This window comes from Sceloporus occidentalis, unplaced genomic scaffold (genome assembly GCF_023333645.1).
Source record: "Sceloporus occidentalis isolate IW3139 unplaced genomic scaffold, rSceOcc1.0.p SCAF_2, whole genome shotgun sequence".
In the NCBI taxonomy this organism is placed as follows: domain Eukaryota; kingdom Metazoa; phylum Chordata; class Lepidosauria; order Squamata; family Phrynosomatidae; genus Sceloporus; species Sceloporus occidentalis.
This window is the reverse complement of record NW_028316982.1, coordinates 231,808,633-231,825,291: the sequence shown is the minus strand read 5'-3', so window position 1 is coordinate 231,825,291 and position 16,659 is coordinate 231,808,633. Positions and strand designations below refer to the sequence as shown.

Sequence of the window (16,659 nt, the reverse complement as noted above, 5' to 3'; positions counted from 1 at the left end):
TCCAAAACAGTTTCTAGCAGCTTTAATTATAAGGAAAAATGATTAGCTTTTGTAAAGGTAATAGGTCTTGCCAAGCCACCTGGAAATAGTTTAGGTGACAACAGCAATAAAAATAAAACAAAGGTATATTTCTTCAAGTTGCCTGTTGATTTATGGCTACCCCATGGATTTTGTTGAGTTTTCTTATGCAAAGAACACTCAGAAGCAGTTTGCCATTGCCTTCCTCTGAATAGATATCTCATAATAATACACTGTTCTTGGGAAAATCAATTTCTTTTCTAGCTCCTGTGGGCTTACCTCATGGGGGAACAAGAGCATTCAGGGTGGCAGAAGAAAATGTATTTTTTGGTGTTAACTGCCCCTGAGACTGTGGATGAGACATCTCCAAGGGGGCATTCACACTTACGTTTTTGTCCCACAGAGATCAGGAGCTCCACAGTTATGTGATTGTGGAGCAATGCTCTATGTTTTGCATCCTTGAATCTCTCTGAGGCAATTTAAACCTTGTCCCCAAGGCAACGCCACCATTTCCAGTACTGCTGCTGCGCAACCTGGATCAGTTCAGTAGCATACTGACACTACCAAAAATCTGGATCGCTCCAGCACTTAAAAAAAGATGCGGCAAGAGACCCGGTGTGAAATGCACTAGGTTAAGTGGGGTTTTTTGCACCACCACCCTGCAAACATCAGGGCCAGTATGAACATCATGGAAACAACCCAGCTTCACATTGCATTGTTCCCGTAGTGTGAATGGGGCCCTAGGCTTCTTGTCCTCCACTGCTCTGCTCAGGTCCTGCAGATTGAGGGTTGCGATGTCCTTAATTGAGTCCATCCATCTGGCATACCATCTTCCTCTCTTTCTACTTCCCTCCACCTTTTCTAGCATTATTGTCTTTTCCAATGAGTCATGTCTTTTCATGATGTGGCCAAAACAGGGCAGCCTCAATTTAGTCATCCTGGCTTGCAGGGAGAGTTTGGGTTTGATCTGTTTAAGGACCCTTTCCTCCCATCTTCTTGGCCATCCACAGTATCCTCAGAACTCCTCTCCAGCACCACATCCCAAATGAGCTGATTCTCTTTCTATCCAGCTATTACATCTGTACATGGTAATGGGGAATATAGTTGTTTGGATGAGTCCAATTTTAGTACTCAGTAATATATCTTTGAACTTTAGCATCTGACAATCAAATAGTGCCTTGGGTGTGTTGACCCTGCAAGTCCATATCCCACTACACCTGTAGTCTTGTCTAACCACTAGTAATCCTAGCTGGTAGTATTAAAAGACATAGCCACGTTTGCCTGGAAAATCAGCAAGCAAAGGGATCCTGTAGCACTTTTGAGATTAATTGAAAGAAGTTGGTAGCATGAGCTTTCATAGACTTGAGCTTACTTGCTCAGAAGCATGTAGAAAGTGGGCTCATGTCTAGGAAAGCTTAAGGTACACTAACTTGTTTCTTTTAGTTAGTCTCAAAGGCAGGGTGACTAGACGTCCTCTTTTCCCAAGTCATGCCCTTGAGGTCTCTTCCAACCCTGATGATTCTATGGCTTCTTGACTGGGATGTCCTGGCAGTGAGGGTCTTTTCTCTGGGTGTGCTGCTGAGTCCTTCTGTGTGCCCCAAGCCCAAGGTGACCAGATATCCTAAGTGCAAAGGAGGACAAGGCATTCTAGAAAAATGGAGGACATTCCCAAATAAAAACTCAAAACATGCCTATAAATATAAATTCATGCTTCTCAGTCGTGCTCACAATGGAACACACTGTGGGGTCAGCCATGAATCCCAAATCCTGGCTTGGCCATGAAACCCATTGGGTGACCTTGGGCAAGTCACACTCTCTCAGCCTCAAAGGCTGGCCATGGCAAAGCTTCTCTGAAGAAACTTACAAAGAAAATCCCTTAGGGTCGCCATAAGTCAAAATGACTTGAAGGCATGCAACAACAAAGCATGGCTAACTCAATCTGTTGTGGCCTGGCTGAACATATATCCTAACCATAATGGAGGGCAAGGCACCGCAAAATGTAGGACATTCAGGAAAAAGTGAGGACATGATCAAAGAAAAGCTAAAAACACTCATAGAAGTGTAAATCCATGCTTTTTAGTCAAGCTCAGAATGGAGGACACTTTTGGAATTCCTTTTGGACAGAAAATGGAGGACAGGTTCTGGCAAAGGAGGAGGACGTCTGGTCACCCTGGGCTCAGCAATGCACCCCAAATCTCATCTCGGCCATGGAAACCCACAGGGTGACCTTGGGCAAGTCATACTCTCTCAACCCCAGAGTATGGCACTGGCAAGGCAGCTTTTGAAGGAACTTTAGCATCCCTCCTGGACAGGAGGCTGACATGGCGGACCTTTCCTGGCAAAGGAGAAAGATGTTAAAAAACAAAACAAAACACTGGGTGACCTTTAGCAAGTCACACTCTCTCAGCCTCAGAGCATGGCCATGGCAAAACAACAACAACAACAACAACAAGCCTCTGGAGAAACTTTGCCACCCCTTCTGGACAGGAGGTTGACATGGAGGAGCGTTTATGGCAAAGGAAGGGGACATCTGGGTCGTCCTGGGCCATGTACAAAAACCCACTGGGTGACCTTGGGCAAGACACACTCTCTCAGCCTCAGAAGATGACCATGGCAAAAGAAAAAACTCTCTGGAGAAACTCTGGACAGAAGGCTGAAATGGCAGACTGGTCCTGGCAAAGGAGGGGGCCATGTAAACAACAACAACAACAACAACAACAACAACGGGTGGCCTTGGGCAAGTCACAGTGTCTCAGCCTCTGTGGCAAAAAACAAAACAAACCCCAGCCCTCTAGAGAAACTTGGCATCCCTCCTGGGCAGGAGGCTGACATAAGGTCCAGAAGCCCTGGCAAAGGAGGAGGAGGAGGAGGAGGAGGAGGAGGAAGACGCCTGCTGCCTGCTGCCTAAAGCCCTTCCTCCTCCGGCCTCGAAGTCCAGGCAGGGCCTGCCTCCCTCTTCCCTCCTCCTGCTCCGCCCGGAGAGCGTGGCCACTGGGGCGGGGAGGCAGTATAAGAGCCCGGGCTGCCTCCTCCTCCTCCGCCATCCATCCATCCATCCATCCATCCATCCATCCCTGGCCCTGGAGGGAGCCTCGCCCTCAGCAGCGCACTCTTCCTCCTCTCTGTCTCGGGTCCCCAGTTGGCAGCCCCCGGAGGGCTCCGCAGCCATGATCGTGGAGACCAGCAGCGACCTGGCTCTGCACCAACAGCCCCAGCATCACCCCCAGCCTCCTCCCCATCACCCGCAGCAGCTGGGCTCCGACTGCAGCTCCCTCAGCAGCAGCAGCAGCAGCAGCAGCGGCAGCCCCTTGGACCTGGCTTTCTTCTGCGGCGCGTCCCCCAGCTCCAGCCGAGGGAGCTGCTCCCCGCCGGGATCCCCGGGCTCCGAGGCAGAGCCCTCCGGCCAGGGCTGCAGCAACCACGCCAGCAGCGATTGCAGGAAGGGATATTCCTCCCAGGCCCGGAGCGGTGGGCGCCCAGCCGGGGAAGGTACACACACAGCCTGGGCAGCAGGAGGGGAGGCTTTGCTCTGGCACTTCCACAGCTGTTGTTGATGCTGTTGTTGTTGTTGTTGTTGTTGTTGTTGTCAGAGTGGTGTAGTGCTTGGACTCTGGAGAGTCTGGGGTTCAATTCCGCAGACTTTAGGCAAGTCACACACCCTCAGCCCCAGAAAACCCTCTCATAGGGCCCAAGTCAGACAGGACTTGAAGGCACACAACACCAACACATTAATTAATTAATTAATTAATTATTGCCAGTGTGGATTAAGGTTAGCCTATATATGACTCTGGAGACCAGGGTTCAATTCCTCACCTGACCATGGAAACCCACAGGGTGACTTTAGACACACCACACTCCCAGCCCCAGAAAACCCTCTGATAGGGCTGCCCTACGACAGAAAGGTCTCGCAGGCACACAACACCAACCATTTTATTATTATTATTATTATTATTATTATTATTATTATTAGTATGTGGAGAGATCTTGTAGCCTCTTTGAGACTAACTGAAAGAAAGAAATTGGTAGCATGAGCTTTCCTAGACTTCAGTCTACTTTCTCAGAAGTAAGTTTAAAACTATACAATTGAAACAAACAAGAAAGGGAGTCTGGGAGTTTTCTTGGCAAGTTTCTTCAGAGGGGGGTTTGCCATTACCATCCTCTGAGGCTGAGAGAGTGACTTGCCCAAGGTCACCTTGTGGGTTTCTGTGGCTGAGCCAGGATTCGAACCCTGGTTTCCAGTGTCATAGTCCTGTGCTCAAACCACTGCACCATGCTATCTCTATCTTTTAGCCCAGATAGGGTCTAACACACCAATCCCTGTTTTGCCCTCCTTTGTTGTGGGATGGAAGTAGTATGTCAAAAATCACAGGCAATTGCCCTTTGCAAAGAGCCAGACTTGGAGTTCTGGACTATGACTCTGGAGACCAGGGATTTAATCCCAGCTTGGTTATCTCTCCAGTGTAGATGCAGCCCTAGAGTTAGTTTCCAGGCTACATACATGCCTTAGCCATGGAAGAGGTTTTTACTTTTGAAAAAAAAGAGAGTCTCTTGAAGTGTGCAAAACTGAGGATATCCAGGGAATTGCAGTTATGAGTTGATTTGGAAACCATTGACCAATTCGGAAAGGCAGTATCCTTGAATATGACAGTATGGGAGCAGAAAGATACACAGCAATGCCAGTTAATGAAAATCTAAGTAACAAATAAGGTAGCAAAGTACATCTACCTTATATACTTCTTCTGTAACCAACTGGTTGATTTCTGTGGGACTTTTCATAATAGTGTTTTTTATTGGTTTGCGTGTCGGCAAATCCCAGTCATACGTACTTGTTTTATTCAAGCGGAGAGGTGAGAACATAATGTTTCATGTGAATTAATAGATTCACATACTATGCGGATTGAATATTAAGAAGAATAATGTCTTTTTGCTTATTTGTAAAGTAGAATTAGAAATTTCAGTGAGTAAACAAAGCAGGCAGAGAAGAAAATAGATTATCACAGGTTAGGGATTCCCAGGAGCTGGAATTAATTGGTGTTTTTTTTTAAAGTGCTTTTATATTTTTGAAGTGGGACACAGTTGAAAAGGATCCACTGCTTTTTGAAGGTTCATATTGTACAAAGTAAAATGAGTTTACAGTGCTTTTCATGCTGAGCCCTGCTCCCATGTCCTCTTTGGATTCATAGACAAGCTCCAATATAGTTGTAGATTATATTTTGAAGTAAGGAATTATATTAAAATGTGACATGATACTGAAAAGTGGTTTGTATACTGTGTGCTCATTTTATTTCACTAGCTGGATAGATATTTTACCAAAAGACAGCCCTTACTGTCTGATAAATGTCACATTAGTATTTTGACTGAAAACTTTGCCTGTCATATTTTATTAAGGGATGCCTGCTTTTTATTTTATTTATAACTTTTAATTGTTTGTTTGTTCGGCAGCTTACTTAGGTTTTCTCAGAACAATCTTTTTATAAATTCTGTCTCTTTGAGGTAGTGATTGCTGTTTTAAATTGTGGCCTTTGAAGATAATTTAATGCAAGAGAATGACTTGCATTAATTGGGCATTCTTTTCAGGATTCCAGCGAAACGTAGAAAGGAAGAAATTCACCCTTAGATTGTAGGTTTTTTTTTTCTTGATAGAAATCCCAACTCCATGGAATTTCTGAAAACATAGTTTAAATATAGCTTGCACTGTAATGCTTCTATGTATAAAGAAGGAGGTTTGTGTACTTTTTAAAATGAAGTCATAACTTCTCTGTTGGACTGCCGTATATTTTTGTTTCCTCTTTTCACTTCTGTTTTCTAGCCTTCTATATAGGTTGCATTTAAAGAGATGATGGCATAAGTGAATGAATGTAATATTTGTTGTTCAGGTTTTGGGCTGAATATTTGCTTATTTGGGATAAGGAATTTTATTATGGAGGTGACTGGCACAAGTAATTCTGAAAATCCGTTCACATAAAGTTGTGTGCTAACATATGTCTAATATGGAGGAATTGCACTTTTCTCCTCCCTTTGGCTAACAAATCATGGGTTGAGAGAGAAATAAATGGATGTCTGTGCGTGCTGACATAAAAAAGTATTATGGAATACTTAGAAGTAGCATTAGCTACTGGCCAAAGAAGTGCCTATCTTTAATTAGTGGCTGGGTGCATTTTAATTTTTTTCATCATTATGCTTTTATTTTATCTGTTTATTTTCATTATCTGCATTGAGAACTATTTTTAGTGCAAACATGGGATATAACTTTAATAAATGAAAAATTTCTTTAAGAACTCAATTTCCTGTTTAATAGATTAAGTCAATATTCTTGTTTGTTTTGGATCTCAGCAGTTGAACAACTTATGGGGGGAGGAAAGCAACAAAGAGGACCTTTCCAAGGTGTTCGTGTGAAAAACTCTGTGAAGGAACTGTTGTTGCATCTTAGAAACAGCAAACAGATGTCCTCAGATGAAGGTGCTGGGGAATTAAAGGTGGGTTTTTCAAAATTCTTTTAAAAATGGCTCAGAATTAGTTGAGTGTCTCTCTTCTTTGGAACTACATATTGAGTATTCCTTATCTGAAATACTTAGAAGCAGAAGTGTTTTAGAGTTCAGATTTTTTTTTTAATTTTGGAATGCCTGTATTAGCATATATGTACATAATGAGATAGCTTGAAGATGGGACCCATGTCGAAACACAGAATTCATTTATGTTTTATATACCTTATACAGATAGTCTGAAGGCAACTTTATAAAATATTTTAAATAATTTTGTGCATGAGACAAAATGTGTGTACACTGGACCGGCAGAAAGCAAAGGTGTCACTACCTCAGCCACGCATGAAAAAGGTTTTGGTTTTTGGAGTCTTCGGATTTCAGAATTCCAGATAAGGGAGACTCAACTTGTATCAAGTATGTGCAGCTTTATATAGTGCTTAATTAACACATGGGATTTAATATTGTGAGATGATGTCAAATTGCTGCAGTTTTGACAAGAAGAAACACCACAAATTTATTTAATCTATTTGTTAGTAAACAGGAGCCCCTGAAAACTGGAAAAATATTTTGTTCACTGATGCTTAGGATACAACACCACCAGACAGTATCTCCACCTAATAATGTGGATTGCTGTACATTCTGCTAGCCAGAATTTTAGCCTGTCAAAACAGGGTATTACTATCAGCCGTTCTGTATTTTATGTTAAAATGCAGTGCTCCTATATAGAAATCTATGGAAGGGATACATGGGGTGCAGGAACTGGGTGGATAAAAAAGACTTCCCCTCTATTTCCTTCCTATTCCTTTTATGTTGTTGTTGTTTTGGTAACAATAAATTTTGCAGTATAAATTAGTCTTTTTGAAGGGTTCATTGTAATTTTTCATCCCAGATTAGACTATGTGAAATAAATAAATTCCAGTGCTATTAACTGTATGAAAACTTCTATGTGTTTATGCATTTGTAAATTGGGAGCGGGGAAGGGACTTCATAATTTTTTCAGATTCTCAGAAGGTCCAGAAAACATATTTTGGGGTACCTTTGTTGGCCATGCAGCAAAAAGAAACCAAATACACATCAGCTTTATTTGGACAGCCAAAAGGTGCAAAATACATTATGCTAGCTTTCAAAACTCACTTTCTCACTTATGGCATTGTTATTTTTCTTCTCCTGTATGATTTTTAATATCCTGGCCTGATGAAGAAGCCAGTAAGCTTTGAAACCTAGTGTAATGGATAGTTAGCTTTTTGGTTGTCCTAATAAAGATTTCAACATGGTGTGTAATTTGGATTTTGTTGCATCAAAGGGATCTATATCTGACTCCCCCAAAAGGTTAAGAGCAACACCTTTATTGTTTTATTAGATCACAGAAGCAAGGAGGGTCTGCAAAAAAAGTTGCCGTTTATGGTGCTCTTATTCAAGATGGCACATAGCTATGCCCTTTCTCAGGATTCCCATTTTCATTCCTCTGTGCATTTTCTACCCACCCACCCCATCAGTAATTTGTGGCCATGGGGCATGCTCAGCCCTCACTGAGTTATTTGGAGATTTCTTTCTTCCTTAGGGGTATTTTTCTTGTCTCAGCTCTTCTGCAAACTTGGTGGTTCCCCAGACGTGCAGATATCTTCATTTTGTGTGTGGGTGTTGTTGTTTTGGTAGCATAAAAATCAGTATTTGAAGAAGCACTTTGGTATTAGGGCTCGGAAGAAAGCATTTTTTCTAAAAGGTTTTTTAATGGACCTATATCTGCCTATGATAAGATCACATTTTCTTTGTTTAGAACACTTTTTTCAGGGCCTGTACAATCTTAGGACGTACATCACGCTGTCACAGTTTTTAAGATTAATTAATTTATTTATAACATTCCTCTGACTCCCTTCTCTTTACAAACAGTTAAGTAACTAAGATATTATGAAACTTGTTGCCAAGTAATTAAGTCACATTTTTAGTAATTAAGATGCAAAGACAATACATCAGGAAATATTTGTCCCTCTTTAACTTACATTTATAAATTGGCTTATATTTAAAACTCTGAAAATAGAATCTGTTATGTCATAGTTTGGTATTCTATGAAGGCGATGTTTTCTCAAAAGAAAAAAGAGCAAGAACCAACAATTTACTGTATATCCAAACTTTTGAAAGGTTACTGTATGTTTGTTTTACTGCCTATGCTAGTAAAGTGCGGGATGCTTCGTGATTAGCTGTAAAAGTTATTTTTGTTGCACATTTTATGTGTGTTTTTTTAAAAAAAAAATCACGTAGAAATGTTCAAAAATTCTGAAAGGTAGTTGAAAATAAGGCAATTTGGAAATCCAGTAAAATTTTCTTGATTTTGTTTAAAGTAGAATGAATATGGTGAAAAAACAGTAGTAATAATGGAGTTGATCTGATAACTTTTTCCCCCAGAAGTTATTTACAACTTAAAGGATACACTAAATTTTCTATTTCTTTTCAGTTTTGAAATCCTTTGTTTCATATCCCTTGATGGTAGAAAGTGACAATAGTTACTATGTCCCTTAAAGCTAATTTAAACAATAGAGTGTCTTCATTTTATGGTGAATAATTTCAACTCTTTGTTTTTGTTTTGTTTTAATAGGCACAAGGAGGATTAGCAAATTATGATCCTTACACAGGTACAGTTTTTTAAACAAATATTTTCCTTAACTATTGTAAGTTTACATTTAAAAGTTTGTAGAGTGAGTTGCAGGGGAAATTGAGTAATTTTTCTTTATTTTGGTAGAGCTGAAGAACATATTAACTCACAGTCGGAAAAGAAAAAGTCATGAACCTCTTTCTGATGGACCTAGTTATAAAAGAACAGCGACTTTCCAACCTCACCTCTTGGTAAGATTTTTGGTGGCATTTTCATACGTATTGCTTGAAATGTATTTTCCGCCTGCAGTACATGAGAGGATGTGGTCAGCTGAGTTTGAAAATGCTCATGTTCTGTTTTGCAGACACCTCCACAGACACCAACATCAGTGGATAACAATATGGAGGATGCCCATATGAATGAGCCCAAACAAGATGGCAGCTGTGATATGCTGCAGAACATTATCAATATTAAGAATGAATCAAGCCCAGTTTCTTTGAATACAGTACAAGTTAGCTGGCTTCACACCATGGCCAATCCCCACTCTCCAGGAGAACAATATCAGGAGATTGCTGCAACACAGGCGTTCTCACCTCCTGAAAAGTATCAAGCATTTCAAACAAGCAGTCCATCACAAATGCTGGAACGGCCCCAGAATTATCAGTTTTCGCCCGCACAAGCCCAGGAATTGTCACAGCACTATGGTCAGAATCCACTTCTGGAATACAGGCCACAGTCTGCAGGCAGCCAATCTTCTGACTATCAACAAAGTGTTTATGAAAGCCAAGATCTGCAATATTGTAGTACTTCGAGTTTTGTTTCTCAGTTAAATGATTCAGAAGGTCTGGACTCCAACCCAATTTCTCAAGTGCTGTCTGATGGTCACCAGCACACTGATATTAGCAGGCACTCTCAGATTTATAGCCAGCTGCCCAGTAATATGTGTAGTAGTCTCGAGGAGCATGGCTTACCGCTGGGTACTTCTAATATGCCTGTGCAACACCAGGCTATTGCTGGGGACACAGCACAGCTGGGCAAATCATTCTTCCAGTGGCAAGTAGAACAGGAAGAAAACAAACTGGCTAACCTTTCTCAAGATCAAATCCTTGCCAAAGACTCTGATGGTGACACGTAAGTATTGTCTATGTGTTAATTGCTACTGCAATGGAGATAGTTTATTTATTAATTAATATTTATGTCGTACTCTACATCACAAGATTTCAGGATGGTGCTGATAAGTTGATCAGTTCAAAACAAGTTAAGAAGATAAAAACAGGGTAAAACTATGTGTATCAAATTATGTGTCTGTAGTAGGTTTTCTCTGTTATAGAGTATGTATCTTGAGAATATTATTCATTCCACTGAATGAAGAACACAGTAGTTCATTAAAAGTACATGTCACGGAGACCTCTCTGGAGTTTATCAGACAAGGGAAATTGGAAGTATAATCCAATGACAATCCAAACGCAATCATGGGGTTTCACATTATTGCGTGATAGACTACCACACGCAATTTTGGGCAATGGCAAGCTATTTTCGGGGAATGGGAAGTCAGTTCGAATGCAATTCGAATTCATGTAAATTCACCAACTAGCGAATTCATGTGAATGCGTTCTGGCCCCACTTTCTTTTCATTCGAAATTAAGAGAAATTCCTCTCATGTGATAAACTCCTAAGACTCCTTACCTAAACATGGTGAAATAAAAGCGCACACTGGATCACTACTGCTCAAACTGGCGATCTCCAGACCAGTGCCAGTCTGCCATCCAACAGCTGCTGGTCCAGGATGAATTTCAGAAAAGAAAGAGATGGTTCTAGCCAAGTGCACATCCCTGGTGCAGTGGGAAAAAATGGTCTGACTGCCAGATCAGATAGTTTGAATAGTGCTGCACTGGAAGATCTAGCTTCCTATGGCAGTTCTCTCAGTCTGCACTTCCTATAGGTTTGATTTTGGGAGGGTGTTTTACTATTGGATTCGGGGTTCTTTTGCATTTTCATTATATTTTAAAAACTTTCTGTATACTAAAAAGAGAGAAATATTTCCCTCTCCTCCTCCCACAGGTTTCTCCATATTGCAGTTGCTCAGGGACGCCGGGCAGTTTCCTATGTGTTGGCAAGAAAGATGGCAGCTATCCGAATGCTGGATATTAAAGAGCACAATGGCCAGGTGAAGCTCTTAGTCATGCTCTTTCCGTCTGTGCCCTTGACTATTGCATATTTCCAGGACTTAGACAAGCATCCTGGAATGCCTGTTAATATTAACTTTGAAGGCGAGCACATAGGTTAATATGTAACTGTGAGCTACTGCAGAAGTCTACCAACTAAGCCAGAACTTAGGCATTTTGAAATTAATATCCATGATTGGAAATACTTTATGATAGGGGGCTTTTTATTGCTATTTCCTGATAAGATTTAGCTGACCAGTGCATTTGTTTTCTGTCATAATAGAGTGCCCTGCAAGTAGCCGTGGCTGCAAATCAGCATCTTATTGTACAGGACCTGGTTGGCCTTGGGGCACAAGTGAATACTACAGATTGCTGGGGGAGAACACCGTTGCATGTGTGTGCTGAAAAAGGCCATGCACAAGTCCTTCAGGTGACTAAGCAAATCCTTCAGTCCTTTCCTTTACCATTCTCTTAATACTAGAATATGTGTTGAAACTGGCCATTGTGTATTCAAGTATGAAGGTGTTATATTTTGCTTTAAGATTATCTACAGTGTTGGGACTATTGTACTACTAGTGTTATAGCACCTGCGCAGTACAAAATATTCAGGAGCAAGTGGTCTGTATTTTACAACTCACAACTGATATCTCTTCTGTCCTCCCAAAATGTTTAAACACAAGGCAATTGACTCCCCCCAGGAGGGATATATCTGGACACTAAAAGATTCTTGTTTAATAGAAGTGAATGACTTAGCTGGTAATGTAGTATATATTCTGAAATATACTTATAGCCACAGTCTAAGGAAACTGAGAAAGTAAGAGTATTAGAGTAATTTAAATGTAATGTGGAATGCTAAGAAAGACTTGAGCCTTGCTGAAAAGAAAGTGGGCAAAATTTTGTAAGACTTTTTCCCATAGCAAGTCTTCATTCTGATAGATAAAAATATTTTTGACCATAGTTGTAGGCTCACAGTTTTGAATGTCCTGTAGCAGTTTCAATAACAGTGGCTCTACTGGATAAATGAACAAGAAATAACAAAGAGTTCTTGTGGCACCAAAAAGATGTAACAGTTTTCATATGGCATTAGCTTGCATGACTGGAGTCCACTTCATCATATACATTAAATGTTCAGTTAGGGGTTTGCATAATACGGTGGCATTAATATATCTCATTTCACTTCTCTAGGCAATCCAGAAAGGAGGTATTATAAGCAATCAATATGTAGACTTGGAGGCAACTAATTATGATGGTGAGCAACCAATAGTCCTTCATTTTTTGTTAAGTTAGGCAAAAAAAATCCTAAGAATTACATGCAGAAATTGTTTCTCATTCTTAACCCTTTGCGCTTGCTGTGTCATTTAATGGCAACTTTGTATTATTGTTAATTACATCCATTTTTAAATAGAAATAAAAGTTGAAGTTGAAAAGGGGGAACATGATCAGGACTTTTTCTGAATCCTTTTAGTTTGTGAAATATTGGTTTCTGTTTGCTCCTATACCCTCCAGTTCCTCAAGATATTAACTGGGGCCTGATCAACTGTATTGGAATCCCAAAGCAGCTGAACATGGCCTAGCAGAATTACTGTTTCATGTAATGTAGGTCATAAAGAATGGAATGCCCCCCCCCCAAAGAGCACATAAAAACAGAAGTAATGACCTACTACTTATATATAAAAAGGCTTCTTTAAAAATATGAGCTGCTTTGATTTTTTTAAAAACATGGTGTGAATTCTATTGATACTCACACCTAAGAGCAGATGCATTGAGACAAGGAGATACAAAAGGATTGATTCACAATTTAACAGTTTAGTGGAGACTGCCAATAGGATTCAGGCCCATATGTTGAATTATACATCTTTGATATGCTAAGAAAAATTTAAAAAATCATTCTGTATATGTTTATACAGTGTATCTAAATATCTGTATATCTGAAGAACAGGATACACCATCTTAAATAATTTCCATTACAAAAAAAGCTGTAATCTGGATGTCATTATTTGGAATAAATGTCCAAGATGGCTGCTGGATTTGCTCATTTGTGTGTTTTTATTTTAAGGTTTGACAGCATTACACTGTGCAGTAGTGGTCCACAATTCTGTGGTACATGATCTACAAAGCCAGCACTCACACCACACTCCTGAGGTCCAGGAACTGAGGTTGAAAAGCAAGAGGCTGGCAGACACAATCAAATTTCTAATCCAGATGGGGGCTTCTGTGGAAGCCAGGGTAAGTAAGATCAAGAAACACCCCCCCCCCCTAAAAAATAGGTGATTAGTAGTGCGACTTTTCACATTTTAATGATTTCCTGGGAATGTAAGTGTTCAAGAGACTTTTGCATATAAAAGTAGAATAACCAGCCATTGCTAATTTTTTAAAAAATAATTTTGCCAAGTGAACATGGTTTTCAAATGCTTTAATTTGCTGCTGAAAAACGTAAGAAAGCCCCAAAACACAACAAAGCCCTAAACCATGCTAACCCACATAAGGACTATTCCACTGACTCTGGGTTGTATTTTAAAGCACCAGTAATGCTTCCCATGTATCACTTTTACTGACTGCAATATACATAAATGAGCTTAGCCTTGCCCAAGCTCAGTTGTCACTCATCCCAGCCAGCACAGTCATGCTGGCCAGGAGGAATGGGCTTTTCAGTCATGATCCTGAAGTACTCTGTTTGTTTATTTTTATCCCTGAGACGTCAGTATCCACCTTTTCCAACTATGTAGAATCAACAAATATTCCAGATTAATACTGTAACATTGTGGCAGCACATTTCTGTCATTTCATTGTCATCAAGTGATGGTTCCTTTACAACAATTTAGGATTTGGTTCCCTTGCATGATGTTTCCTCCCTTGCTTTGACATTTTCAGATCTCAGTGTATTTGAAATGTCCAGCTGAACAGAAGTTAGTTGCAGCCAATTTCTATTAAAACAGAATTTAAAATTCAACCAGAGCAACAATTCTAAGCATACTTACCTGGAAATTAGACTCATATAAATTAGTGTTACTTCCTTCTGAGCAGAATTATAGTAGGTATGGATGTTTCACACCTAGGTATGGCTTTGCTCTATTAACTTCATTGAGATGTCAGTCATGGGTGGAATGTGCAAACAATGAATGTAACAATAGGTTGAATGTGAGTTTTTGTAAGGAAGTTGCAGCTTGAATTCAATTTCCTCTAATTATCCCAGAGTCATTGTATTAAATAGATAACTTTGTTGGGTGTGGAAAAACAAAAACAAATTGTACCACAAGCTTTGATTTTTGGATTGTCCAAAGAGTTGCTATCTCTTGGGCTTGTATTCTCTCCATGAAATGGAAACAGTATTGTTCACTACTTATGTTGATTAATAAAACTGTGTTTTTATTTCATATGACATAAATGATTTTACATGTGCTTGCAGTGTTTCATTGTTTAAAGTGCACAATTAAGTGGCATAATTAAGTGACCTTTTTTGTGTGTGGACAGGATCGTAAAAGTGGCCGTTCAGCCCTTCACTTAGCAGCTGAAGAAGCAAATGTTGAACTCATTCGCCTGTTTTTAGAGCTACCCACTTGCCTTTCTTTTATCAATGCTAAGGTATGTAAATGCTGAGTCAAAAGTACACCTACACTCACACCTTCTCCAATTCATATGTACCTGCTTGCAGGAATTAATCACCCTGTCCCCCTCTCTTTATTTAGAAATATATATATATATATTGTTTTTCTCTTTCCTCAACCAGGCTTACAATGGTAATACAGCTCTCCATGTAGCTGCCAGTCTGCAGCATCGGGTGACTCAGCTGGATGCAGTGCGTTTGTTGATGCGTAAAGGAGCTGATCCAAGTGCCAGGAACTTGGAAAATGAGCAGCCAGTTCACCTGGTTCCTGATGGTCCAGTGGGAGTTGAGGTAGGAGACCAAAAAAGTTTGAGATACTGTTGGAAACTGCAGAGGGTCACTGTTCATGATTCTTATTCCTTTTGGCCTTCCTACTGTAGAGATAATACAAGTAGGATTCTGTTTCTTATTTTTTGAAGAAAGTGAAGAATATATTTCTTAATAATCTTTATAGAAAATCTGCTAACAGTTGTCATACTACTGCTGTTATGGACTTTCTCCCTTCACTTCTTGACCTTCTGTTAAATAAATTGCAAAGGTTTTAGGAAAACACTGTGTGTTCAGGCTCCATACTATAGTGCAGTAAAACTACTGATGTAACTATATCCTTTGAGCCCAGAATTGCTTATTTTACATGAACAATTTTAAGGAACAGAACCTGTATAATATTTAAAAAACTGCTTAATGCAGTGAATTGTTATGCTAAATAGTTATGTTGATTTCTTTGAGTGGATCCAGTGGTCAGTCCATGATGATCAAATTTTCAATGCAGTTATATGGTTTTTCTACCATTAAATTGACTTGGAAACCTAAGATAAATACATTGGTTAAATTCTTCTGTTGTGTAGCATTAAGCTTGGTTGAAAAAAAAAATTAAAAGGCCAAGTCTCCCAAAGTTCATTGGGATTTTACTCTTTGTATGTACTCTTAGAAGTGCAGCATATTTCGATGTCACAATGACTGGACATTGACATCTTGCTACTTTTGTTTTTTTCTTCAGATAAGACGGATTTTGAAAGGGAAGACAATTCCGCAGAGATCGTCAATCTATTAAGCTCCATGAGTACCAATGACCTACACTCGCTGTCAGTTAGGCAGCCCTGATGTAACTGTAAATAGACCATTTGTCCAGCTGAGGCAAATGTTAGTTGTTTCTATGAAACAAGAATATTTTGTTCACTATTATATAGTGGGTTAATGAAAATTCTTCTGAGCAGATGGGAATGTTTCATACCCAGGTATTCTGTCTCAGTCTGAATAAAGACTGCAGTCCTGTACATATTTACCTGGGAATAAGCCACACTCAGTGGTGACCTATTTCTGAATAGACTTGTATAGGATTGCATGTTACTGACTTCCAACAGTAGTACAAAAAGTATCAAGCATGAACAAACATTATTGTTTAAAGAAAATTTTGCAACACTTCAGTGATTTTTATGATATGAATATGTTGGAATACTAACATAATTTTATATTATTGCTTTTTTGGTTTTGTTTAATGTAATGCTTTGCATTGGTTACCTTGTGATTTTTGAATGTTAATTTGTTGAAGTTTGATAAAGCACCTAATAAGCTTAAGTATTTCCGTTTCGGAATTCTATGTAGTGTGCAATTATATTTTATAAGCTTTTAATGGTATTTATATGTTTGTGTTGAAGGAGGTTGTTTTTTTGTGGGACATGGTTAGTAAATTGGCATAGGAAGGGAATATTTTCCATCTAGGCAGTTTCCATCAGCCACAGCAATTGTTTGTAAGAAAAAAAAAACTCTTAAGAATAATTTTGGGCTTGTATTTTAATC

At 39.6% G+C, this 16,659-nt stretch overlaps 1 protein-coding gene across 1 annotated transcript; it reads left to right on the top strand.

Moving 5' to 3' along the window:
* The first annotated feature begins 6,356 nt into the window (after nt 1–6,356).
* NFKBIZ (NFKB inhibitor zeta) lies at nt 6,357–16,282 on the top strand. Its single transcript, XM_089512359.1, has 11 exons — nt 6,357–6,494; nt 9,094–9,130; nt 9,238–9,341; nt 9,455–10,221; nt 11,152–11,257; nt 11,539–11,685; nt 12,441–12,504; nt 13,312–13,481; nt 14,727–14,837; nt 14,983–15,150; nt 15,860–16,282. The coding sequence occupies exons 1-11, from the start codon at nt 6,366–6,368 to the stop codon at nt 15,911–15,913; spliced, it is 1,857 nt and encodes a 618-aa protein (XP_089368485.1). The 5' UTR covers nt 6,357–6,365; the 3' UTR covers nt 15,914–16,282.
* Nucleotides 16,283–16,659: the final 377 nt, after the last annotated feature.